A 27415-nucleotide genomic window follows, 5' to 3' on the forward strand; every position below is an offset into this window, starting at 1 on the left:
ACCTTTAAGATCCATCTTTTGGTCATGCCTATTTAAAAGAAGCACAGAATTTTAGGGCTACAAGATTGTATTTTACTTGGCTTGATTGCCTTATTTTACACTTATGAAAACTGAGCCCCCAAGATACAAAATGACTTTCCCAGGTACCATGGAACTGAATAACTGTTTTGGTCAGAACTTCTTCTAAGATTAAAACAAAGTAATTTTGAGATTGCCACTGAAAACCTGTTCTTAGTATAAGGAAATTAATTGACTATAGCAACAATTACAATATGGAATTCTAAACAATATGCAGTCTTACCCAGTTTATTTCCATGGTGACTATATAAACACTAGAAAAGCAAATTAAGCAAAGGATAAAATAATTGATAAAATGATAAAGAAAAAGTCTCCACAAGCATCCTAATAAATAATTAAGAGTCATGGGTCACATAAGAGTTAAGAATTTGCAGCTCACCTGAAGTGAACTGTTCCACGGCATTCACAGGAGGAGAAGTCACATTCTCACAGAGATGGTTCCATAGTATGCATGGCCTCTGCTATTATTTGGAGGATTAGGGCTTCTTTTCTTACCTAACCAATCTAGCCATCTTTTAAGATGCCAAGAAGTATTTCTGTTTAGATATATACCCTTTCTGTTTGCATTAGTGAGTCTATATTAAGGTTAAAATGCCAAAGGAATGTAAAAATCTACAGTAGCAATGCTGTTTCCCTTTAACGGCTTTGTTGAAGGGATGAAGACCTTTTTGTGGTGTGATGAAATCAGTTCGGTCTCCTGGTGTGTTTTCTCATGTTTGGAAATCACGTATTTTTCTGAAAGCTGGTAATCATTAACATCTTATCGGCACTGGTGTCATTGTTTTAGCTTTGTTATAATGAAGATATTTTAGTAGTATTGATAACTGAGGATCTTTAACTGAATGAAAAGTATTTTTGACCCTTTGTGGACAGGGATGCTCTCAAACTACAAACAAAATGATAGTTAAGTCGCATTTTTAAAATGGATTTTAACAGATTCCAGGAGGTAGGAACATTAAGATAATTCATGTGACTTCAAAGGTAAGATCTTTGTGAACAGCATGTCACAATTTCCTAAGAGTGAAATTTTGAGCTCCCTCTACCAGAACCTTGTTTAACTCAGTTTCCTTTCTCTATGACACCTTTCCTATTGTGTGTGATCATATGTAGGTCAGATACCAGTGGCTTGAGAGTAAAGTCTGGGTACTGTTCTGAAAACTAGATTAAACCTGGTCCCCATGTGATGCAAGTAAAACTCCTATGAAAATATCAGTATGGCAACACTGATGGAACCAAATTTTAATTGAAATGATCTCCTTTGGGTTATATTTCTGTAGATCTAATATTAGTATTTCTCTTAACTTTCTATTTTCTTGCTAATGTACTTGAAAGTGTTTTTCAACAATTTTACAAACCAGTCTTTCGTCCTAAGAAATTATGACAATTTTCTGTTACTTTCCCTTAAAGTCTACACTTTGTCCACCAATGAACGGAGCCTTGATTTACACATTATGGTGAGCTTTTACATCCTAAACATATTTATTCTTTTGAAACTTTAATTATTTGGCAAGTATTTAAGTGTTGGGGAGGTTGAAGAGACCTAAACACGAAATTAACAGAGGACTCAACTACAATCCACAGAGGAAATAATCAAATAAGTTGCTATTTTAAACAATGTAAGCAAATAGGAGGAAGGAAGGGATTATTTCAGAACACAAATATTCACCGGCAAGAAATTAACCGTAGTAACGCTTAAAAAACTGGAAGGTTAGCAGTTAAATCTTTGAAAAATAAGGAAAGCAACTCAAGTCACTCTTATGACTGTATTATTTAAAGAAATATATCTGTATCAATCCTGAGAGGACAGGATGTACAGCTCAAAAGTGGGAGTCAAGATTTAAAAATAAGGAGAAGCAGGCTAAAATTATAAAAAAAAATAAATATAGGATCATGCATCAAGAAGCCTTGAAACAGCAAAAAGGTTTCAATCAAAATGTAGTCGTTAAATGTTAAAAAGAGGAGGGGGGGGAATTGTCGCTGCGGGGTATCATCTTCCACTGCCTGTAGGGAAGGATGGAGTGGTGATACGCGGGGGCCAGCGGAAGACCGGATGTTTCACTGTCCCAGAAAGGGTCCCCTGTCCTCACACCGGCACCGCGAGCGGTCCTCTGGGGAAGCAAGCCTTTCTGATCTTTCCATTTCCCTGCACCATCCTAAAAGCACAGTCCCGCTGGGACCCCGGTTCATCCCAATTCTGAAGGAAACCGTTAGAGAGGCCAATCTCTTCCCTGAAGTTGAAAATAAACTTCCTCCGTCCCTCGAAAACCCCAGCCCTCTCAGCTCATTCTTAAAGGAGTCCAAGTTTGGCCCTGAACACCCTCCAGTTCTGTTCATCCCCACCCCTCTCCCAGCAGCCCTCGTCCTAAGAAGGCCGCGGCGTGGCTTGGGGTTGCCCGCCCGCCGGCCAGGCGATCAAAGCACCACGGCCTTAGGAAAAGCGGCAGCAGGCGCGCGCCGCGAAGCCCCGCCCCCAGCGAGTGTGGCGGAAGTGGCTGGCTCGGGAAAGGAGACCGCGCGCCGCCTGGCCGAGCGCGCATGCGCCAGCGCCCGCGCCGAGAGTGGTGGGGGCGATCGTAGCCCTCCCTCCTCCACCTCCGCCACCCCCGCCCCACAGTGAGAATCGGGCTCACGCCATCTTGCCCCCCCCACCCCAACCACGTCCCCGCCGAACCACCCTTTCCCTTTCGACACTTTCAGCCCCCCACCCCGCCCTTTTCCAAGCGTGTCCCGGGCCGCCGCCGCAGAAACCGCACCATCTCTAACCCCACATTCTCCACGCGGGACGCGCAGCCGTGTCTACAAGTGTTCTTAGAGCAGAGGTTGTAGGGGGCATCGGGGGCGGGACGGGGGAGGACGGGGGAGAGGGCTGGGGTCGCGAGGGGCGCCGAGCCCACGTGTCTGGGCCCCGCCCCGGCCCCTGTCTCCGGGGGGCGGCCGTGGGGGGTCCCGGGCGTTCGCGCCGGAGGCCGGGGGTAGAACCCAAGCAGCGTCTCCAGAGCCGCCGGCCCCGCGAGGCGCCCGGGTTCCCCCGCGGAGTGTGGAGTTGGCCTTGACTCCTCCCCGTTGGCGGGTGGGCGTGGGGCCAGGGGAGTTGGGCGGGCGAGTGAGAGCAGGTACCGCTGGGTGTGTTAAGCACCTTCCGCCTGTCATCTAGGCCGTGTTTAGGGGGAAGGAATTCTTAAAAGAAGGAAGTTGTTGCTTTATGGGCGAGGTGGAAGAAGAGTTAGGTAGTGTTAGAAGAAGTATAGCATCCTGGAAAAAGAAAAGATTGACTCCCTCCTCTCTGGGGTGAGCCCACATCTGTGATCCCTGGGGAAATTATTTAGCGTGTTTTTGGCTGGGTGTTTTGGTCTGTCAAATGGGGGTAGTAGTAACCTAGCTTAGAAATGTGAGGATTAGATGAGATAATACAGGTTAAATGCTTATTGCAGGCTCTGAGCACTGATCAATTACCTGTTAATTACCTGTCATTTTTATCTCTCTGTTTTAAGGAATTCAGAATGACTGTGGCCTGGCTAAGTGAAAAAATGAAACTGGCCTCGATTTATAGGGGGCAGTGGAATGTAGTATGTGGCGCTCAGAGGCGTTCCTGGAAATGTGTTATTAATGTACAGGGGAATAAATGAGCTTAACTCCGTGAGATTATAAGACTTTAAGATACCAATATTTCCTTGCAAAGAAATGATGATGGATTTATTTGGGAGGGGAAGATCTAGAGTCTTAGTGTATGTGAGGGATAGAACTTTGGAAATAGAATTAAATTCGTCTGTGAAGATTTACTTGAAGACCAAATTGAGTACCGAACTCGTGGAGTTTCTGGTGTATGTTTGAGAGAGGATGGATTTGACTGTTATGAATACATTTCCTGATAGTTACTATTTTGCAAAAATAAAGTGCCCTTTAGTGTGCTATTGTGCATTTCTTTTTCTCTGGGAACATTCAAGAAAAGATCTAGAGCAGCCCTGTCCAGTGGAACTTCCTGTCTTTATGGAAATATTCTGTAATCTCTGCTCTCCTAATATGGTACCCACTAGACACAAGTGGCTCTTAAGTACTTGAAGTATGGCTAGTGCACTTAGGAATTTAATTTTTAATTTTATTTAAATTAATTGATGTCGGGAAGATCCCCTGGAGAAGGAAATGGCAACCCACTGCAGTATTCTTCTCTGGAAAATCCCATGGACAGAGGAGTCTGGAAGGCTGCAGTCCATGGGGTTGCAAAAGAATCCAACAGGACCTAGCAACTAAGCAAACAAAATTAATTGAAATATAAATAGTGGCTTGTGGCTAGTGGCTGCCTTGTTGGACAGCATAGGTCTAGAATCCAGGCCTTGAGACCTTTTCCAATTCTTGATTTGGTTGAATTTTAAGTCGGAGAAGCCAGTTCTTAGAACATTTGTTGCCTTAGGGAATCATAATTATATTCAAATAATACCTTTCATTCAAATACTATAGTTGGAAGCTTGGGTCTGTTAATACTTATTTACAGCTTGCAAATTAAAGCAAAGCATTCTTTTGACTCCTAGGTTGTACAGCTAATGCCAGATTCATCTGGAGATGAAGTGGAATTTCCTTTAACCATTATTGTACTGTATTGTGACTGGGTGTCCACTATCTTTTATCACTTTAGTTAGTTTTCAGTGAAAACTTTTCAACTCTTTTATTCCTAAAGTTTTTACAGTTTGAAAGATGGTGTTTTTCATTAACTTTTTATATAAGAAATAATTTGATAAATTATAATAGTAAAGTTTGAGCATTGGGCCATTGCAATAGTTTTGTGGTTATTGGTATTCAAAACTCTTGAAGAGATAAGCCTGAAATTTGGCAGTATTTTGCAAGGATTCTTTCTTTGAAATAGAGTTTTTTTTTTTCCCAAAGCAAATGTTTATAAAGTTTTGAAGAAAACCTTAAAAAAAAAAACCCACTTGATTTATAGATAACACACCCTCAACTCTGGCCTGGTGTCTGTAGAGTGGTACCCTTCGTCTCAAGGCTGATGATAATCCTTGGATCTGGAACAAAAACTTGAAGCTCATAAATAAAGCATATACAGAGAATACCCCATAACATACAAATCAAATGGATTGCTCTTATGTAGGGTGACTGTATACCCTGCTTTTTTGGGTCAGTCATGGTTTAGAGCCTGTTTGTCTCAGCATAATTATTAATAGGGATCCTTTCATTTTAAAAAATGTTCCAGTTGGGTCCACATAATAATATGGTCACCCTCCTTTTAAATTTGTTGAAATTTGGAGTATATAATTTTAGGAGAAGTAAATGTACTGTGGTCTCAGAAATGTACTCACTTTAAAGTAGTGACAGATATTGCTTATGTGCATAAATAACACATGAGCTGTCTGGAATAAGGCCAGCAAGTGACCTGTCTGCTTAAGCCACTGATCATTAAAAATTTCTACTTTTCTCAGTATAATTGGCTAGCAATCTTGGGTACTTTGATTGTTGGTTTTCTCTAAAAAAATATTTTGTTGTAAAATCTGCAAAGAAAGTTGGACCATGCCAGTCTAATCAGAACACTGAGTATTCTTGTTATACCTGTTTTACTTTATGGTGAAATTGAGTAATGAAATTAGTTAGAAATCTGCTTACCATGTTAAAGACTAGTTTCACTTAAATAGTAAAGAATAATAATTCAATCTAATGCATTATTATATTAATTGAATTTATGGTGTAGTGGATTAAAATACTTTATTGAGAGTCAAACACATTTGGTTTGCTTCTTCACTGCTGAGGGTTAAATGCAGTAACCTGTGTGATGTGTTGGGTGCAGGGCTGGGTGCAGCAAAGCACAGAAGTAAGTACTCAGCAAGTATTAGCTGCTCTAGCCTTAAGTTGATTGAGTAATGGATCTGGAGATGCATTTTGGATTAGTTTTAACTAATTCCAAAATCCAGGTATACACCTTTTCTGCCCTGTGATTTCAGTTGAGGTGTTTAACTTTTCTGAGTCTCAATTTCCTCATCAGTTAAAATAGAATTAGGGCTTCCCTGGTGGCTCAGACGGTAAAGCGTCTGCCTGCAATGCAGGAGACCCGGGTTCGATTCCTGGGTCGGGAAGATCCCCTGGAGAAGGAAATGGCAACCCACTCCAGCATTCTTGCCTGGAAAATCCCATGGACGGAGGAGCCTGATAGGCTACAGTCCATGGGGTCGCAAAGAGTCGGACACGACTGAGCGAATTCACTTCAACCTTAACCTACCTCCTCACAGGATTACTGGAGGCTTCAGATGAGAACTGCGTAAATTGTTGTCTTGTCTTTCAAATGTTAATTTAACTGGTTTAGTCTCAACTGGTCTACCTCCTACCTCCAGGAAAGACTGACCTTAAATCTGCAAAAACTGCATGTATTTTAATTTGTGAATCAGCACATACATAAGATCATTCTCTTTTACAAATAATACTGTAAGTCCCAGCAGTGGTGCTTAATTAATCTGTTTGCAGTACATTCCCTGCACAAAACAACTCTATACTAACTGCTAAGGGAAAAACCAATGTTTTCATGGGCACTTCATGTGTTGCAAACTAATGCTCTATCTTATTTATCCAAAGATGTCATTCCCACTTAATAGGTGGTACTGATGAGTCTTTACTTTCTGGAATGGATATGTAAGATTCTTTGTTTACACTACTGCCTCTGATAATATCTGACTAATAGTGGATATTGAAGTTTAAGTTTATGAATATGAAAATAACATTCTGTCTGGCATATAGTATGTATTAGTTGCTGAAAAACTGTTGTGTTCCTTGAATTTTCACAGGGCAGTAAATATATGAACTTTTAAAACTATAAAATATACAAATATACATTATTTAAAAAGCTTAAAGTATACTTTTGCTGTTTCAAATGCTGTAGAGGTTTTTTGACTGAATCCTTTATATTTCACTTTTTTTTTCATATTAATTTGTTTCTGGATCTTTCAAAGACTACTCCTAAGCATAGTATTCTTTCTCTGAGGATATACATGTTTAATAGTAGTACTTTGTACTTTTGCTTGGGTTCATCATCATCATCATCATGATGAACTAAGTATTTCTAGGTAGCAGGCACTGTCCTCAGTGTTTTGTGTACATTACTTGATGTCACTTATGAGAGGAGTATTTTTAATCTCCTTTTTAAAGATGAGGGAACTGAGGCAGGGAGGTGATGTGACTTGCCCAAGGTCACCTGGTAAGTGTTAGAGCCTGTGTTTGAACTCCAGAGCCCAGCTCTTTACCTGCTAAACCGAGAGTTGGCATAGACAGATACTTCACAACAAAGTTCACTATGACAAACACATTGTGGAGGACTTGTGAGTTAATTATAACCAACTTTTATTTGTGTGATCCTTGTGGGATAGTAGAAAGAACTCTGGACCAGAAGTCAGGGGACCTCAGTTTTAATCCCAGCTGTATCGCTAAATAGTGATGTGTCCTTGGGCAGTTCAAGAAACCCCTCTGGACTTCAGTATCCTCACCTGAAAAATGAGGGATTTGGATGAAATTAGTGATTTTCAAACTGTAGTTCTGAACCTCAGATGTCTTTGGTCCCCCCTCCCGACAGTCCATGGTGTTGCCAAGACTCAACTGAACGACTAACACTTTCACTTTTTTTTTCATCTGCCAGTGTGCATAGTTATACTTTGCCCATTATAGTTATAGTTGTTTATCTGTTTGCCTAAGGTTTACTTTTAAGCAAAGAATTCCTGAACTTAATTTTTAAAGAATTCCTGAACTTAATTTTTAAAGTTGTCAGTCTCTAAGAAACCTTAATGACACGTCCCTTAGTACTACTTCTCGGTAATTCCTATTTTAGTGTGTTTAAACTGAGGCACTAAGGTAGAAGATGGGTGAACTTTTGTATGTGTGTAGGTGGACTGGATATTGCGGGTTATCTAAGATCAGAGCGTTTTTCTGTGTGTTAGATTTGTGGCCTCCACCCAGTGCTTTTACTCTTAACCTTCTTTGTTAGTTGGGGGGAAATCATGCCTAATAGGATGATTTTGAACACATGTGAGCTAATACAGGTGAGAGATCCTTTATAAATTCCGAAATGCTTATGCAAACTTATCTCTTTTTTACATGCCTCCAGAAAATGTCCCCCTCCTTTTTCTGTTTAGTCACGTTAAGTGTGTTTTTAACCATATGAGATATTTTATTGAATTGTTTGTACTTAATATGGACTTCTCATAAGATTTAATATTTTAAAAATGTGAATCTGGACTAGAAGAGAATCTTGATGTTTAAGAGATCTCCTTTTTTGACATCCTTGTCAAATATACTTACTTCTTATTATTAGAAGTATAATTGATTCCAAATTTTTGCACATATCTGGAGAGTTAACCATTGTCACTCAATTGTGTATTATTTTATGTAGAAACAAGTGTTTTTGATATTGGAAAAGTGAGCTTGCCATTTTGTCAGGGTTTGGATGTCACGTATTTTAGGATGATCTGACAGGCAGATTGGCTGTGCGTAAGAAACATTTTTGCAAAAATAAAAATTTTTTTGAAACTCTAAGGAGAGTACTGTATATGAAAACACATGGGGAAAAAAAAGAGAAAGCACATGGAGTAGAAACCTACATTAATATGAAACTAAAGAAAAAATATAATAATAGAACTTCACGTGTCTCTGACCAGTGTGTCACAGCTTCTTTGTCAGTAGGTTAAAAAAAAATTGCTCAGGTAGCCAACTGAGATATATAAGTGTAGTTTATAATCTATCTAGAGGGAATTTTCATACTTTACAAGTGTTTTGATATTTTCAATTCAAGTGTATTTTTTGAGTGCTCATATGTTGTAGCCACTGTCTTCTTTACAATACTCCTGAGACAAATTATTCTTGACATATCAAGAAACTAAACGAGAGATTAGTTAACTGTTGTTACCAAGTTCTAGTATGTATTAACTTGAATTGGGGTGTGTATAAATATATTGGAATTACTATTGTGTTATCCCCAACTAGACACAGAAGTTTTAAAATTTTGCACATTTTAATTTGCTTTTTTATTTTTTATATTCTCAGTGATTGATCATTTGGTATTATTTTTCACAGCAGGAGGAAATTTATATCATGATATAACTTGAGCTTTTTTTTTTTAAGCAATAAAGCTGAAATGTAGTGTGTAATAGTGTTGGTTTAACCATAATCTCTTCCTGCCTTTGGAGTTCTATGAAAATGAAAATGTTCTGATTATAACAGAACATTATTACTTTATATTATTTGGGATTATTACTTTATATTATGTGGGATGCTCAGATCATGAATGATTGAAATTGAGACTCTTAGATGCTCAGAATCAGTACAGAGGTCTGCTGAATTAATTGTTCTCAAGAGTGAAACAAAAAATTCTGCTATCTTTTAATAAATGGGTAGACTGATGGATTTCACAATCCAGATTTTGTTTTGAGGGTGTTTTAACTAGTAATAAAGTTTTCAACTCTGAAGTATTTTAAGCTAAAGATGTTTCATGGTATTTCTTTGGTCAGTTAGTCACTAAAAATATGAGCTATAAATAGAAACCGAGTAACAGTTTTATTATATTTTTGCTTAATTCATGTTTGTGATGTATGACTTTACTACATTAAAAAAATTTTTTTGTCATGATATTTTCTAAGAAAAGGGGTATATCCTTAAATTCCATTATTTTTATTAAAAGATACCAGTTTTTCTACTTGAACAGAATTTTACAGATGTGATGTAATATTGGCTATTGGCTTAATGATCAGGTTTAAATATAAGTATTAATCAGTGATGAACTTATTCCTTGAGTTCACATTTAAACTGTGGCATGTTGAAATAATCTAGGTCTCCATCTGCACATCTGAATTCATTTTGTAAAATATGGCAAACAGCTGCATTTCAATTGAAAGCTAAAACAACTGTAGGACATTAACCCATTGAGAAGATTACAGTAGGTTTTCAGTTCCATGTTAACTATATTTATTAGAGAAAATTGACTTGAGTGCTTCTGCTTTTAACCGACATTTTTTTTTTTTAATGTCTGGGAGATAGGAAATAAAGCATTGGAATGATAGGACTTTGATGTGTAAAAAAGTTAATGTCTAAAGAAGTTAATTATCTCCATCATCAAACAAAATGTGGGCACAGGAAATAATTTTAAAGATTCTAATGCACTATCAGCTCATTATGTCAAGAAAAATGTTATCCACCTGTTTGATTTAAGAATTTAATAACTTAACTGTGAAAGGATGATCATGGTTATAATAAACTAGAATTGGGACCTTTTCCCTCTTACTAATAAATACTCTTGATCTGAAACATTTGCAGTAGGGGCACAACCTAAGAAAGCTGGAGTTTTGCTATGAAGTTACTTTCTGAAATGTCTCCTCTTCAGAGAGTGTTAAAGCAAGGTGACTGGATTTGCAAGATGAAAATTACTCTGGCAGTATCTCAGGAGAGTCCCACAGAATGGCATGCCCTCAGATCTGACATGAGTCAGCCTAAATCATAACTGCTTTTGGAGACCGGGGTTAACACGTAATCTTTAACGTCTTCTCTAGGATGTCATATCTCTCGTCAGTTTCTCTTGGGACAAGTAGAAACATTTTCTAGGTTCAGAAGGATAGCCAAGTTCCTTTTTTAATCCATGTGTCCTGATTCTGTAGGACTGTTCCTCGAAGTACTTGCTTTCCTGTCTTATTTTTCCCCAGTCTTGGACTGATGATAAAATAATTTTTTTTAAAAAACTGAGTTCCAAATGGTGTTTCCTCTTTCTCTCTAATACTTGTAAAAAAAAAAAAAAAAAGTACCTATCCCCCCCTCCTCCCCTGCCCCACCAGAAGTCTTTGTGAACAAACAGGACAAATTTAGGCTTAAAAAAGATCAATGGTTTTTCATAGCATTAGCTTCTTTAGTTTAGAATTTTGGTTTTCAGGCTCAGTTTGAGTGAAACCTTTTTCTTTCTGTTTCTCTGCTCTTACATTCTCTGTTGAATGAATTTTGCCTGGCCCTTAGGCCCCTCAGATTAGAGAGGGGGTTATGTTTGCGGAGAGTTGGTCCTGCCACGGAATGATATTGGGCTGTTCCAGATCTGGCTACCCAGCTATAATGCTGCTTGCCTTAGGTCTCTGTCCTTTTGCCTTATCAGAAGCTTCATATGTGGGCCATTTCAGACAGTAGTTTGTAGTAGTTAATTTCTTGAGCTTTCACTCATGGAAGTGAAAGTGAAGGTTGCTCAGTCACATCTGACTCTTTCTGACCCCATGGACTATACAGTCCATAGAATTCTCCAGGCCAGAATACTGGAGTGAGTAGCCGTTCCCTTCTCTGCGGCATCTCCCCAGCCCAGGGATCGAACCCAGCTCTCCTGCATTGCAGGCAGATTCTTGACCTTCTGAACCACCAGGGAAGCCCACTCTCTTTCACTCATGGGGCTCTGCCTTTCCATCTCAGCCATCAGTGAGTGACTGGTTCAGGCTTCCTTGATCAATTTTAGTCTCCGTTGCCCACCAAAGTGGTCGGGTTAGAGGATGTATTAAGAAATACATTTGACAGCAGTATGGAGAGTGAACTGAGATGCAAGAAAGAAGCTATAAATAGAACTCAACAAGAAAGGGAGGAGGTAGAAACATAAAGTAGAATTTATTTGACTTCTTAGCAAATTTTAGGGTGCAGGAGAAGGAGTCAAGGATGATGACTTGAGATTTTGAGCCAGGCTGACTAGTAGCAACACTGATGCTAGTGTGAAAACAGAACTTATTTTATAAGGAACCTGATGAATATTTGTTGAATTATATTGAGGTCTTCTAGTGAAAAGATTCAAGTTACTTAAACTTTGTGATGGTGAAGTAAGGATAATCTAAATTTGTCATATAAAAGTTATTAACACATCAAGAAAGGGAGAATTCTTGAGTTCTTTCTGTTTACAATAGTTAACATTGTATACTGACTGCTCAGAACTGTTCTGGATGCTTTGTTCATGTTAGTTCATTTAATCTTTACAACAACCCTGATAATTGTAATCCTTACAATTATCATTACCATTTTACAGATGAGGTAACTGAGGTATAAAGAAATGAAGGCACTTGCCCCAAGTGCTAGTAAAGTAGTGGAGCTAGGCTTCTAACCTTGGTGGTCTGACTCTTAACTCCTCATTTTTATTATACTTACATTTCCTAGTACTGCTTAATTTTATTATATATTTTAGATTTGTTAATTCTTCTTTAACTCTGCAAACTATTTTTTAAAGAAAGTCATAGTATTGAAAAGTTTATATAAACATAAAATATTAACTAACATTTGTTGAGCACTTACTGTGTCCTTGAGATAAAAGCTAAGGCTTTTATCTACTTTTATTACTTAAATGTTATTTTCACTAATTCTTATTTATGGGACTGCCACATACAGTAAATAAAATGGTGTATATTAGGATTGGCATCTAGTTTTCCCATTATGCATCACCTTAATTTTATTGGGAAAAGAAATCACATTTTTAAATTGGTGAGTATTATTTAACCATAAGACTATAACATATCACAATGCTAACTTCTGATCTACTATTCGGCTTTATTTCCATTATTTGTATTTTTGGCTGTGGTTCAAATGGGAATTAGGTCATGTTTTGGTTTTGTAATTTTGTACCTTACAGCTGTACAACTTTTTCTTTAAATAAAATGTTACTTGAAACCCCAATATATAAAATAGAAAAATCAGAGTAATTGTGTTCAGGATGGCCAGTGAGAGCTCACTGAAACTGGGAACTTACTGAAATATTGCCAGGGAATCTTAGGGGTCCTTGGAATACATTTTGAAAACCACTGAGTTCTATTAAAATACTTTAATGAGATATTTCTCCCAATACTAACTGTAAAATATGTAATGAAAAGTTTTTCGCACAAGCAATTTTTTGATACCATATTTGACTAAGCAGGTTTCTACCTTGCCTTTATTTGATTTTAATAAAGAACAAGTATGGATAAATCAGATTTTTACATAAGGCAAATCAGAATTTTAAAAATTTCTGTCATTTCTGAAGTAATTTCTAATTGCTTCCATTTTCTATGCATTTACTTATAGCTAAATACATTTTGTAAGCTGGGTTCTCTTTTATATTTAGATGAATAATACTGCAGCCAGCCCCATGTCTGCTGCCACTTCAAGCAGTGGAAGAAGCACAGGGAAGTCTATAAGCTTCACTGCAGAATTGCAGAGTATGATGTGAGTATGGCTGTATGTTTCACTTACTACTCTTAAGTTTGTTCATGTTGACAGAAGACAGCAGAAATACCAAGATTTATAAAACTTAACTTGAAAATTTGTACTTAAGTAAAAAAATGAAGTAGTCTGATAACATTTTAAATAGCCATATACGAAAGGGGCAAATTGGTTAAAAATGCAACAGTGAGACTGTATTCCAAAAGTATTGGTTCATCTTCATAAAAGAATGAATACTCATGTAGACATTTGTGCCCTAATTATTATCTACCCAGATCTGTATTATGGATTGTTTATTGTATTTTAGATTTAGAAAATTTTAACATTGATTATATTCTTGGATAGTGGGGAATATTTTCACAGAGTTCTCAAGTTTTTCTCAAATGTCAGTCATAATAATTCTATGAACCTCATTTGGTTTTCAGTTTTGACAATATTTCTGTGTTTCAGAACTGGAGAAAAAACTTAGGACATTTAAAAAACACATTTATTTCTTTTTTCAGATATTGCGTATTCATTAAGATTTCTTTTCCTAAGGCTCTTTTCAGCTTAATTTCTGGCTTCTTTCATTGAGACTGCATAACTTGATCTGATGAGAGGTAGCAGATTTATTAGAAATGTCTGCTGGCGCATATTAGTTTTTCTTTATTATTGGTTCAGGAGACAATTTTCTGCATATGGGGGGACAGCACATGAGAGCTCTTCTTTTCCTGTGGCTACATTATTCATGACATACCCAGCAATTTTAAAAGAATGTTTCTGTTGAAGTTTTAAGTGGGTGTATATTGATGGTCTTCATAGTGGATTAACTCCCATGTGTGATGATTATCCTTCAGAAGAAAAATGAGTTTGAGCATGTATCTAATAGTTGCTTGGTAAACATACTTTAAACAGCATTAGACACATTCAAGTCATAGGTTCTCAAACTTTGGTCTTGGGATCCTTTTAAACTCTCAGTTATTGAAGACCTTAAGCAGTGTTTGTTTATGTGAATTATTTCTATTATTATTCATTGCTTAGAGTTTAAAACTAATGAAAATGATTCATGTGAAAAACAATAAACCTATGATATGTTAACATAAGTAATATATACCCTATAAAATAATTATATTCTAAAACCAAAAATTGGTAACACATTTTGTTAGGTAAGATAAGACTAAATTAAATGTATTAATTTAGGAGTTGTAGGAAGTTAGGCTGTCTTTTAAATTATGGAAACTTTTAAGGGTTTATGCATGTATACACTTTGTGTATTTAAATATTTTAGCTATAGTTTTGGGGCTTCCCTCATAGCTCAGTCGGTAAATAATCTTCCTGCAACGCAGGAGACCCGGGTTCAATTCCTGGGTCAGGAAGATTCCCCTGGAGAAGGAAATGGCAACCCACTCCAGTATTCTTGCCTGGAAAATCCCATGGACAGAGGAGCCTGGCAGACTACAGTCCATGGGATCGCAAGAGTCAGACATGACTTAGTGACTAAACCAGTGACTAAACCATAGTAGCTTTACACTAAAATTTTATGTTGTACTGTTAATTATGTTTAAAAACTACTAAACATGTTTTAGAATGTTTATAATATAAAGCAAGGAAATTCATTTTCCTGTAGAGCCAGTTCATTAATTTACTTTGTAATTTTAAAAACTTTTAATTTTGAAAATTTCAAACTCATAAAATCATTGGAATAGTATAGTGAACTCCATACATCCATCCTCAGACTAACAGTAATTGTGTTTTGCCAGTCTTCTTTAACCTTTTTCCCTACTCCCCACTTTTTTAAAATGAAATTATTTTAAAGCAACTCTAAGCTATCATATTTCAAATTTGGTATTATTTATTAAAACAATGTATTTATTATTAGGTGAAAAAACATGCTTTATAGCTGAGGTCAGGAAACTATAGCCATAGACTGTTGCTTGTTTTCAAAAATGAGATTTTATTGGACCACAGTCACAGACATTGTTTATCTATTATCTGTTGCTTCTTTCATGCTTCATGGCGAAGTTGAGTATTTGTGACAGACACCATATGGCCTGTAAAGCTGAAAATATTTACTGTGTGGCCCTTTACAGAAAGTTTGACGACCCCTGATCTATAAAAACAGCTTTCTGTAAGAAGAAAGCTGTATTTCCTTTTGTCATTTATACTTAAAAGAGGTTCTACTTAGTGCATTGGATAGACTGTAGGCCACTTAAGAAAACTGAGAAAAAAAGAAAATAAAAGCTAAATTCAGCACTTTCTTATTAAATACTTTTGCAAAGATCTTCCCAACTAATGTGCTTAAGCTGGATTCAGAATGCAAAAGTTATTGTTGGCCACAGCTTTGGAAGAAATGTACATTTTCCTTCTATTTCAGACCTCATCGAGAGGCTACTCCTAATAGTTACATTCATCATTTATAGTCTGAAGTTATTTTTTTCTTCTTATGAATTGCTTCATAGAACAGGAAAATGGGGCCAAGATTAGGGGAATCCTTTTTCAATTTACCAATATTTTCTGATAGCATAATGTTTTCAGGCTTTTGATTATATAAAATTAGAATCAATATGCATTTGATCCTTGCTTATGTGATTTTAAATAAGAAAATGAAGCCTTAAGTCTCTGTTTATTTCATGTTGTAGGAATTTGATTCTGTGAATCTTTACTTTTTTCCCTCTGCATTTTCACAGTTCTTCTAAGCCAGTGTGTATTGTGTTGCTTCTTTTAATCTCTCCAGCTACTGTCTTCCCCAACCATTCACCATGAATGAGCTGTTTTTTCTTGACTCCATGACCTCTAAATAAGTAACAATATTGTAGTGTCATTTCCAGGGAATGGCTTCACTGAAAGGTGTCTAGTTGTCAGGCACAAATGGAATTGTCAGGATCTGCTGTTAAATACAGAGCTGGCAGCTGGTCTGTCTTCCTATTAGAGGCTTGATAGGACTGACCATATTTTAGGTTTGGGTGAGAAATACTTTGAGTGCAGCATTCTCTAGAACATGCTTCTACAGATTTTAAACAAAAGGATTGGCAGTCGAACAGTTCCTGGGGGGTTGGAAATGACAGCAGCTTTACCTTACCTATGCTTGTAACTTAACACTTGTGCTCTATGCTCCTTATCACAGCTTTTTGAATAATACATTCTAGAAAGGGTTCAGAGGCTTTTCATTTAAAGTTATTGAGCTCAAGTAGCCTGTAAATTAGAATAAAATCTTTTCAACCCACATTGCAGGTATTTTGAATGACTTATTAAATAAATTAATTTAAACACACTTCAAGGAATCTTCATTGAGTTTTTTCTTCCTTATTTTACTCTCATAAATTTCTTTGCCTGGTTATATTGTACTCTTGCAGGTTTATAGGCCTGGTGATAATGTCAGGTTTCATTGCTTGGTAGCATTTAGTAATTCTCATGTGACCAAATTTAAAAAAAAAGGATTTTGTTTGCATGCTACTTATATTTTCTAAGAACTCTTCCAAGTGAAATTTCATCCTTATCTAAAATCCACAGAGTGAAAAAAGTCTTTTCTAAATCAGAGTTTTCTTTATAGACAGTGAAATTCACTCTTTTACTTGTACTATTCTGCAAGTTTTGCATTTTTTTTTAAAAGCAACATTATTGAGCCCTTGTATGGCAAAACCTGAATGCCTTCGAGATAGTGTAGCAATAGAGAAGGGTTGTGGAGGTGAATGAATGTCACATGTAGGATGTGAAAAATTCCATGGTAATACAAAGTGGGGAGTGATGATCTGAGTGTAGTCTTCCTGACTTTAGGTCTGTACTCCTGACTGCTTTCTGGAACATCCATTAAGTATTCTGTTAGCAGCTCAAACTTAGTGTGTCCAAAAATGAACGAGTAGTTTTCTCAGTAAGATTTGCTTCTTCTCTTGGGAATTTTGGGATAAATAGCAATAACCATATATACATTGCTACACTAGAGTAAGGGCACAGTTGTGTATGTGAAATGGTATCATTTGGCTATTATATAACATTAAGAAATGAGTTGTGAAAGAATGCGTTCCTAGTTCTATCCATACCTTAATCTGCCTATCAAGGGATCTAACATATAAATATATGAATTGATAATTGATATGTATTAAACATATCAATTTTGGAGAAGGAAATGGCAACCCACTCCAGTACTCTTGCCTGGAGAATCCCAGGGACGGAGGAGCCTGGTGGGCTGCTGTCTATGGGGTCACACAGAGTCGGACACGACTGAAGCAACTTAGCAGCAGTAGCAGTAGCAGCATGTGTCAAACGGCCACAGGGTTCCTTCAAACACTGTTTCCCTGGTGTATTTAAGTTTTTCAGGAGGCTGGAGCAAAGCAGTTCTTACTCGTGATAAGTGGTAACATTAATATTATTAATATTACAGTTTCAGAGATGCTTTAATAAGGCCAATGATAATAGCAAATGCTGTTGTGTGTACCAGGCATTCTCCTGAGCACTTCCACATACCATTTCATTTACTCCTCATACAACCCTTTGAGGACAAGTGTTGTTCCCTTTTATAGATGAGGAAACTTGAGACACAGGTGTTTGCAACACCAAAAATTGCCATTGTAGCAAGTGGTAAAACCTTGGTTTGAAACCGGAAGTCTAACTCCAGAGTCCATGCTCTTAACAAATTATGCTAAACTACGTTTCAACTAATAAAACTTATTTTGATTTACAAAATTTAGTTTACAAATGAACTTTTATGTGTGGTATAAGGAAGAAATAATGGGAAAGGCAAGTAATTGGTTAATTACTGTTATTTGTGATGAGGTCTAATTCTTACAATAAATATTGGATTAATTTGTATTTTCATATTATAGCATTTGTTTCAATTTCTTATGTCTAACCACCAGATCTTTTTAAGCAAGGCCATATCAGAACCAATAAAAAGTATGATTTTTCATAGAAACTTAATACTTATGTACTCCTTACTGGATGCTTATATGTGTGATAGTTCATAATTTTGAATTTAAACATGGCCATACTGTTGAGTAGTTAAATATCTGTCCTTTTCTATTTTGTCACTACTAAATGATATATTTTAATTCTTGATATTTAAATTTCATTAAAGTAAGTGTATAACTTATCTTGTACTTTCTGTGAAATTCATCAGTTTGGAATGCTTTAAGATGTACACTAGTTTATAAATATAAGAATAATGAATATTTTCAAATTATAACATAAAATTGGTCATAATCTTTCCTGAAAGTGAGAAAATGTGCAAAAGTTGATTGAGAACATAAAAGCACTGTGAAGCTCAAGGTTGTTTATACCTTTTTTCCTTTTAGAAATGAAATAAGGTAATGGTTAAATTGCTCAATCCAATTAAGTACTTGCATTGAAAAAGCATATCATTTTATAAATGTGACAAAATACAGTTTTGAATTTGTATTAAATATCTTTATCAATTATTTCATGAAAAGATAGCTAGGCCTTTTATTTTAAGATACATAATTACTAGAGGGAAAAAAATTCTGTTCAGTCTTAGAAATGAATTCTTGAAATTCAGGGAGATAAGAGTCATTTAATAATTCTGTGATGAAAATCCTTGGGCCTGTGGGGAAGAATTCATGGATTTGTCATTCTGAGATTGTAGTACTGTGTAAGTGCAAGTTACTAATGCTGGTCAGTGGGAACACCTGTTCTGAACTATTTTGATGGCAGCTGCTGCTGCTGCTGCTAAGTCACTTCAGTCGTGTCCAACTCTGTGTGACCCCATAGATGGCAGCCCACCAGGCTCCCCCGTCCCGGATTCTCCAGGCAAGAACACTGGAGTGGGTTGCCATTTCCTTCTCCAGTGCATGAAAGTGAAAAGTGAAAGTGAAGTCGCTCAGTCGTGTCCGACTCTTCGCGACCCCATGGACCGCAGCCCACCAGGCTCCTCTGTCCATGGGATTTTCCAGGCAAGAGTACTGGAGTGGGGTGCCATTACCTTCTCTGTTGATGGCAGCACCAGGACCTAACTGATTGATGGTTATTTATTGACTTGCTTACCTTTCATGTTAATATTCATACATTCTACTGTGCTCTTGAGTGCTTCCCTCAAGAGTTATGTAGTATATGGCTTTTGTGTAGTAGTAGCTGAAAACTTCTGAATTCTGAAATACTTCTTTCAGATAAGGCATTGTAGACGTGTATCTACCTCATACACTTTGTATGAAAATTAAGTGAGGTACTGAGTCAGAGCACATGAAAAACACTGGCCCATGTTTATTGTTCCTGGCACATGATAAACAACGTCCTGTTAGTACTTATCATCACTGTACTTAAAAGAATGATTATTATCATCAACCTGTTGATTTAGGAAGTTTATAAAAATTTTTCAGGTGTAGGGAGAAAAGTTTGCAGTTTTATGGAGAAAATTTTTATAATTATAGAGAAAAAATTAATTTGTCTGTATTATATGGCATGCTGTCCAGAAGAACTTTCTGTAGTGATGGAAATTTCTGTTTCTGTACTTGCCAGTAGATAGAGACTAACCACAGGTACCTTTTGAGTACATTAACTGAGCGAGGCGACTGAGCTACAGAATTCAGAGCAAGTGAATTCTGCTCTGTGTTTTAATTAGTTTAAATTTAAATAATTACATGTAGTAAATGGCTCCCATTTTGGACAATACCGAAGAAATATGGAAAATAAATACACGAAATACTTCTTTTCTAGTATGCTTATATTTTTGTTGAAATTGGAAAAATACATTTTACCTGTTACATTATTTTGTTTTGCATTCACTCTTAACGCTGTCATCCATTAACTTTTTACTCCTCCCTTTTTTGGGTTGTCATTGTCTCACAGTTTTTCAGTGATTTGGGGATGTTAATTTTTGGTTACTTTGACAGGTCAGATTTGATGAGGAGGTTTAATATTACTTTCGTGTTCTATTTTGTAGGCGGTCTGGATAATACTGAATATTAAAAATGTTCTGTGAATTTACTTAATATATTTATATTTAGTGTTTCTGAAAATCCTGTGATTATTGGTGATTATTGTTCTGAGTTTATTAGTTCTAAGATTATTGCACTTAATTATCATGCCAGTTGTGTAACTGAATGTGTAACAGCATTGTGAGTTTTGGGTGCTTGTTTTCATGTAGCTGGATTTGCAAAACTTTTGGTTAGCTATATAAAATTGAGCAGTATGTCACATAGCATTCTGTCAGTTCATTATTTTTATTTTAAATATGCTGAGATTTTGAAAACTTATTTTTAAATGTATGAAGGTCAAAATTAATCGTTGAAAAAATTACTCAATAAAAATGGATTCGTAAATGCTGAAAATATGTTAGAGAGTGGTTACTAATTTTGGGTAGGAAATTAAAATTTTTTACCTATGATGATATGTTTCCTCCTTACAAGAAATTCTGTTGATACAGAATGTAAACAACTCATTATATGATATCTATTATGTTTTTAATCCTCTTTTATTGGACCATTTGGTTATTTCCAATTTTTACACTGCTATTGAAAATGATGTAATGGAAGCTTAATATCTTATATAAAAGTCTTAGAAGAAGATTTTTTTCTGAGTCTAAAAGCTTTTTTGATAGTAATTTCTTAATTTATCCTCCAGGGAAACTGGACTTTTTACATGTCTACCAACAGTTATGAGAGTACCCCTCTCCATCTCTGACATTTTAACAGTAAAAACATTGTGCTTTTCTTTAACTATTTTACATAATAACTTTCCTTTGACTACTGAGTTAGGAATTATTTTGGCCATTTGTATTTCTTCATTTGTGGGTGTCTGTTCCCAATCTGAGCACAGTTTTACTGACTTCTCATTTTTCCTCCCATTGTTTATTATTATGGGCTTTTAATATATTAAAGACATAAAGCCATTATTGATCATAATATAGAAGTCTCCCCACAACCCCCCATAACCCTTCATCTTTTGGTTTCCATAAGGTTTATTTCTTTTTAACATGTTTGTTTTCATTTTCAATGTAGTTAGATCTGCCTTTATTTTATTACTTCACTTTGACAGAAAGTCTTACCCGCAACTTTTGTATAAATCATCATGTACTTTTCATGTTTCAGGCTTTTAGTTTCTACAGCTTAGTATTTAATCCATTATTTTGTCATATAGTGCCAGGGAGGGTTCTGAGTCAAAACAGTTTTTACTTTAAGTTCGCTTGCCAGTGGTCTCACCACCACAAATATATAAACCTCCCTTTTCTCTCAGAATTGAAATGCTACCTTTATCAGATAATGAATTATTATTTTTGAGTTTTCTGCTTTGTCTATCGAATTGTCTCTTCTTTTGCCAGTACTACATTACTTAGTTATTATAGCTTCTTAATATGTTTTAATGTTTGGTATTACAGTTCAGGGTCACTTGCATAACTTCTCTTTTTAAAATATTTCTTGTCTCTCTTCCTATTTTTATTCTTCCAGATGAATTTTAAGGGATCATTTTATCAAGTTCCAAAGCAAATTCTAAGTGCAAATTTTAAGCAGTTTCATTTTTCTTTTCTTTTTATGCTTTCTGCTGTATACTCAAATTTCAGACATTGGTCTGTGTGATTTAAGTCAATTAATGAAATAATTTGACTTTTAGAAATTTTATTTGAAACAACACTGGATAGAAACTAACGAGTGACTTGGTTAACTATTGTGTGATTAGAGATGCTGAAGAACTGTTTTCTTTAGTGTTGGTTTTACTTGCGTGAATGTAGAATTGTGCTGTGCCTGCAGTGTATAAAAATCAGCCAGACTATTGCCTCAGTTTTCAGTTATACAATTATTGTCTTGAGTGAAGAGCATGATTGGAAACAAAAGACTAGCTTACAACTGTATTCTATTAGAATTAAAAACCAAGGCATCTATGCCATATATATCATAGAGGATAAATATATTTAATATATTTATTTTATAAATACATGAGGTAATCTAAGTGATAAAATGGATTTTATTTTGACCATTTTAATGAAAATATTTCTACAGTAAGGTTATTATAGCATGTTTATGACTATGTACAGATGGAATACCAGGTACAATTTGAACTTTTTTTTTTTAACTGAAATTTCATTATAAAATATATCAGGTGTTATAGTCCACTTATACCATTGTGATGCTCTAGGATACCATTGAGGCATAAAGTGTAGTTTGCTCCTGTGATCAGTAGTCCTACTTTGATCTGCTATTTGAATTTATAATATTGGGGGGTTGAGTTTTACGGTCTTTCTCTCGTTTGCATCAGCTAATTTTGCTGCTGTTGTGTTGTACTCTGGCAGGGTTTCACCTTGCCACCCAGTCCCCCTCCCCACCCCCACACTTGAATGCTGCTTCTGGCTACTATGGACTAGAAATTAAATTTATCAGATTTGTGTCTAAAATAAGTCATACTCTAGGAAAACCTGATACATGTTCTCTTCTGAGAAAAGTCACTTGATCTTTGGTGTGTAAACTTAATTATCAATTTTGAGAGTTGGTATACTTATTACTTTTGGTTTTTGGTTGTATTTTAGTAGCTGAAATTGTTCAGGTAGCAGGTCAGAGTTTATTTGCAAGTCCTTTGTTGGGACCAAATCTGTTTTCATAATGAAACAATGTTAAGGATGTCAGATTGCTGGGTTAGTTCAATACGTATAACTTTTTTAACACATGAAAGTAGTGTAAAGTCATATTTTCAGCTATGCATAATTATCATTCATACCATTTTGAAGAAGCAGGCAGGGCCAGTGACTGGAGTTGGCATGGAAGGGATGGGGAGGCAGCGAAGCTTGAGAGTGGTAAAGGTTTGTAATGGCAGGAGTGGAGTTAGGGAGAGAAAGCTCATCAGGGATATGCTTAGTGTTGCCTAAGTTGTCAAGGGCTCTGACAAGTTGTTGTTGTTCTCTTGCTAAGTCGTGTCCAACACTTTGTGGTCCCACAGACTGCAGCACGCCAAGCTTCCCTGACCACTATTTCCCTGAGTTTGCTCAAGCTCATGTCCATTGAATCATAGAAGGGCTTTAACAGCAAGGTTGTATACTTTTCTGTGACGGTGCTCAACTGCTGGGCATAGGACTGGAAAAGAAAGGTGATTGGGTTGATTTAGGAATTAAAAACGAAGAATATTAAATTCAAGGTGTTAGAGGTTCTAATCACTGAGCCTAGGCTAGTGGGGAGGGATGGAATAGAAAGGAATGAAGTTGATTAATTTGTTGAACAATGGGAGAAGGGTTTGGAGAGTTTAATGAAATCTAAAAGTCAGAAAAGTATAAGATTAATTGAGAGAACTGGAGGAATAGGAAATACAGTAAAATGGAAAATATCAGCTTGGACAGCTCATCCCCCAAGAAGACCTCACTGGCTGTCCAATCTTGTTAATTCCTTTCTGTGTGCCATGGCACCTTGTATTAATAGTATACTCTTTAAAGAAGTCCTTACTTTAGTGTATTCCAGGGATCTGTTTACTTGCCTGTTTCTTTCCCCATGTAAGCTTCATGAATCCAGAGCTTGTTTTAACTTTCCTATTTTACAGTACCTGGTACGTGTTAGGTACCTAATAGGTGCTGAATTTAATAGAATGAATAGGAAATTGGATTCAGGATGCGATAGTATAATTTAGGAGGACAATCTCCATGGGTCTTGGAGATTATAACTTGCTAAATTTATATTTTTATGTCCCTCATCCCTTGTCTGTTTTTGCTTTCTTACTAACTTTAGAGCTGAAGTTATACTATTCCCTTTATTCTCTTCCTACATTAGCTTGAGTTTCTTCTTCATCTTCATTGCATGAAAGACATTTGTGTGTGTGTGTGTAGCTTTCTCTATTTTGAGTGTGTGATTTGCTTGAAGCCTCTGCTGCCTCCTTAGAAAATTGTGGCTCTGTGTCACATCTGGTTTGATGAAAGAAGGATGATGTTCTGGAGTCATAAAAATTAGAGTAAGTACCATGAGTTCTCTTTCTTATATCGCTGAGAATTTTATTCGTAAAACTCAAATAAACACATACAGCTCTCAAGATTTCTTTTGTGGCTTGAACCAGATTGTATAAATCATTTACAGAGAAGATAGATAGGTGTTCAGTGCAGATCTCCATATAAAATGTCTGTACTTTTTACATCTAGTTTGACTTTGTAGGTTTATAGATGGAATTGAACCTCAGCATATTTTTGTAGGATCGCTTATCTGCCTTTATTCAGGAAGAAGGGAATTGGCTAGTATCCATTACTTAGACTGAGTGGAAGATCTGAGAGTCTTTTTTTATTTACTCCTGAAGAAACTGGAGAACAGTGAGGTGAGGTGATTTGCCCTAGACTGTGTAGTAAGTTAGTTTGGTGTTCAAGGGCTATGTACCTGGTCTTCTGAATATCAGTCCAGTTTACTTTCCCAGGGCCTGTCTGCTATAAATTAGTGTTAAGTTGACTATTCACTTGTTCTTCATTTTTTAAACTGCCAGCACTGACTCAGTTCTTTGTTTTACTTGTTTATTTGAGATGACACTACAATATTGGACCCACTTTAAAGTGAGGAGTGAGGCATATACTTGTTTATATTGATTTAGAGCATAACTTCTTCATGTGCCTTAATTCCTATGATCATCTATTATAAACTACTCTGAAAGTATAAAGGCTTCATTCATTTAGACACTACTGAGATGTCTGAATTTCCTGATTAGAACCTGACATTCAGTTGACAAAAAATTATCCTTAAAATTTTTTGTTGCTTTCATGTTTCATAAGTATCCTTTAAAAGACACAGTGACCTAATTATAACCACATTTCAGCAGCCAGACATGATTTTTTACAAATTATTCTTTGGTTTGAAGTTAGTTTTTTTTTTTTTCTCCTTTCAACTCCCAACATTTAGTCTAAAGAGGTGCCTGCCACTCATTGTAACCAGTATGAGAACTGTTCCTCGTTGTCTTTTATAAGGTAAGTAGCCTGAGCCAGACTGTAAACCAGTCCCCTGCTTTCTTCATTGAGATGGTTTTCTTGTGATACTGGCAAAATTAAATGATGTGCACAGTAACGTACATTCTTGGTCTCATTGTGGACTCCTAATAAGCAGTTCTGTCACTTATAGGAAGAACTCATTTGATATAAAGGATTATTGAATGCTAATGCTTTTCATTTATTCATTCAGCAAATTTCTTTTGAGTGTCTACTATTTCCTGGCAGACTTCTAGGGGCTGAAGGTATAGCAGTGAATAAAGCAACAGCAATAACCCCCACCCCCACCCCTCACCCCCGATCTCTTGGAGTTTACGTTCCAGTTCTGTTAGAAATACCATTGTTATTTCTTTTTTTTTTTCCTCAGAAGTTCTGTTGTTTTTGTATTAAAACTGTATTTTTTCAGTTTACAGTCTTATGTACTTGAACCTGTGACTTAGTTCTATGTATGTTTACATATTCTGGTAATGCTACTATGAAAAAATTCTTAAAGTTTAATCAACTTAATTTTTTATTTGATTCTCCTGAGCTTTCTAGGAAGAGAATTGTATTATCCACAGATAAGGGTTTAAGACGGGCTTCCCTGATGGCTCAGTGGTAAAGAATCTGCCTGCAGTGCAGGAGATGGAGGAGACGTGGGTTCCGTCCTTAGGCTAGGAAGATCCCTTGAAGGAGGAAATGGCAACCATCGCTAGTATTCTTGCCTGGGAAATCCCATGGACAGAGGAGCCTGATGGACTACAGTCCATGGGGCCACAAGAGATGACTGAGCAACTGAGCATGCACTCACGGGTTTAACTCAGAACTTCCAAAACATCAATAATTAAGAGTGAGGATAATGGATCTTTTTATTCCTGATTTTAATGGAAATGTTTTTCTTGTTCATTGGTAAGCATAATGTTGACTTTTGGTTTAAAATGGTTTAAATCACTTTGAGGAAGTAGTTTTATATTTCTGAATTTAAAAAAGAAAATGAAAGGGCATTGAATTTTATCAGATGCCAGAAAGTTATCTTTGAGATGATTGTATGCCTTTTTCACATTTGACCTACTAATATGTTTTGTTAGCAAGTTTTCTATCATTAAACCATGTTTATAATCTTGTTATGGAAGTTTATTATCATTAATTATATCTCTAAAATAAAGATTAATCTAGAACCCACTTGAAGCTTTGACTTCATTGTGTCTGTCTTTACATACAGAAGTAATACTGTAGAATAATAATCACATTTTTTGCTTAGCTTATTGTCTCTTTCCTGTGACTTACAAAACCTTTGACAACAGTTTGTATTTTTTGTCACCTTCTGACTTTATTTGAAATTAGTGGTTCTGAAGGAAGAATCTTTTTAGGAGCAGATGTAGAGGGAGTTACTTTCTAATAAAAGAGAACAGGTACATCATGAATTGACTATGCAACTTATGTGGACAGAACAGTGTATTAAGCAATCTTTCTTTGATTACTTGTCTTACATTTCTGACACATGTCCTGTTTCTCAGATTTTAGAGATTATACTCCAATTAGAATTTTAATAATGAACTATAAAAGCCTAGCAAATTACATTGGTGAAAATCAGTGAAACAGTCTACTGCTTACAAAGACTAGATCCTCTAATGTGATGACTCTCAAGCTTCGGTGTGCATTAGAATCACCTCAAAGCCTTGCTTAACTATAAGACTGCTGGGCTTCACTTCCAGGCTTTTGATTTCAGTGAATCTAGAGTGAGCCCAGTAATTTGCCTTTCTGGTAAATTCTGAGGCGATACCGGTATGGATGGTCTGGAAACCACCCTTTGAGAGCCAGCACACTTATCTCTCAGTGCTCTCTGACTTACAGTGAATAGTTGATTTAATCATAGTTCTAGCAGGTGAGGACTAAAAGAAAACTCTATGTGGAAACTAAAAGCCAGCAAAGAAACTTAGCACTTTCCTTAACCCTTAATTTAGTAGACTGAATAATGGAAGATAAAGGATAAAATGTAGAAGGTTACTGTGATCCTGTCATTGTGATTAAGTGTGTAGAGATAGACTGAAATCCTGGTGATGGGGTGTTCTTTTCTTTCCTACCTGTAGTTGTGCAGAAGTACTAAACTCAAATGTAGATCCCCATCCATATTACAATCAATATTTGTAATCAAGATCCCACTGATTATATACGAATTTTATGATATCAGTGGGAAGATTATAAATTTAAACATTTTTATTCATAACAGTTTATAATTTACTAAATATATGTGGTATGCTATGCATGGTGGATTCATTTGCATAAGTAAGTAAATTTTGACGATTATTAAAGAACATGCACAGGTCA

General features: G+C 36.1%; 2 protein-coding genes across 5 annotated transcripts in view; one reads left to right on the top strand and one right to left on the bottom strand.

Annotated features, from left to right (window-relative positions):
- The window catches only part of RUNX2 (RUNX family transcription factor 2), a 224964-nt gene that overhangs the window by 176325 nt on the left and 21224 nt on the right, over positions 1–27415 (bottom strand). The window lies entirely within an intron of this gene.
- SUPT3H (SPT3 homolog, SAGA and STAGA complex component) overlaps positions 2625–27415 on the top strand; it is a 399531-nt gene continuing 374740 nt past the window's right edge. For 2 of the 3 annotated variants that reach the window (XM_040249542.1, XM_040249539.1), the window contains exons 1-2: positions 2628–2897; positions 13154–13254. In XM_040249542.1, the coding sequence (XP_040105476.1) occupies positions 13154–13254 (101 nt within the window). In that variant the 5' untranslated portion in view covers positions 2628–2897. Of the gene's footprint in view, positions 2898–13153; positions 13255–27415 lie in introns of all 3 variants that reach the window. The other variant, XM_040249540.1, reaches the window with a different exon arrangement.

The sequence above is a fragment of the Oryx dammah genome, unplaced genomic scaffold (assembly GCF_014754425.2).
Source record: "Oryx dammah isolate SB20612 unplaced genomic scaffold, SCBI_Odam_1.1 HiC_scaffold_11, whole genome shotgun sequence".
Taxonomy (NCBI): domain Eukaryota; kingdom Metazoa; phylum Chordata; class Mammalia; order Artiodactyla; family Bovidae; genus Oryx; species Oryx dammah.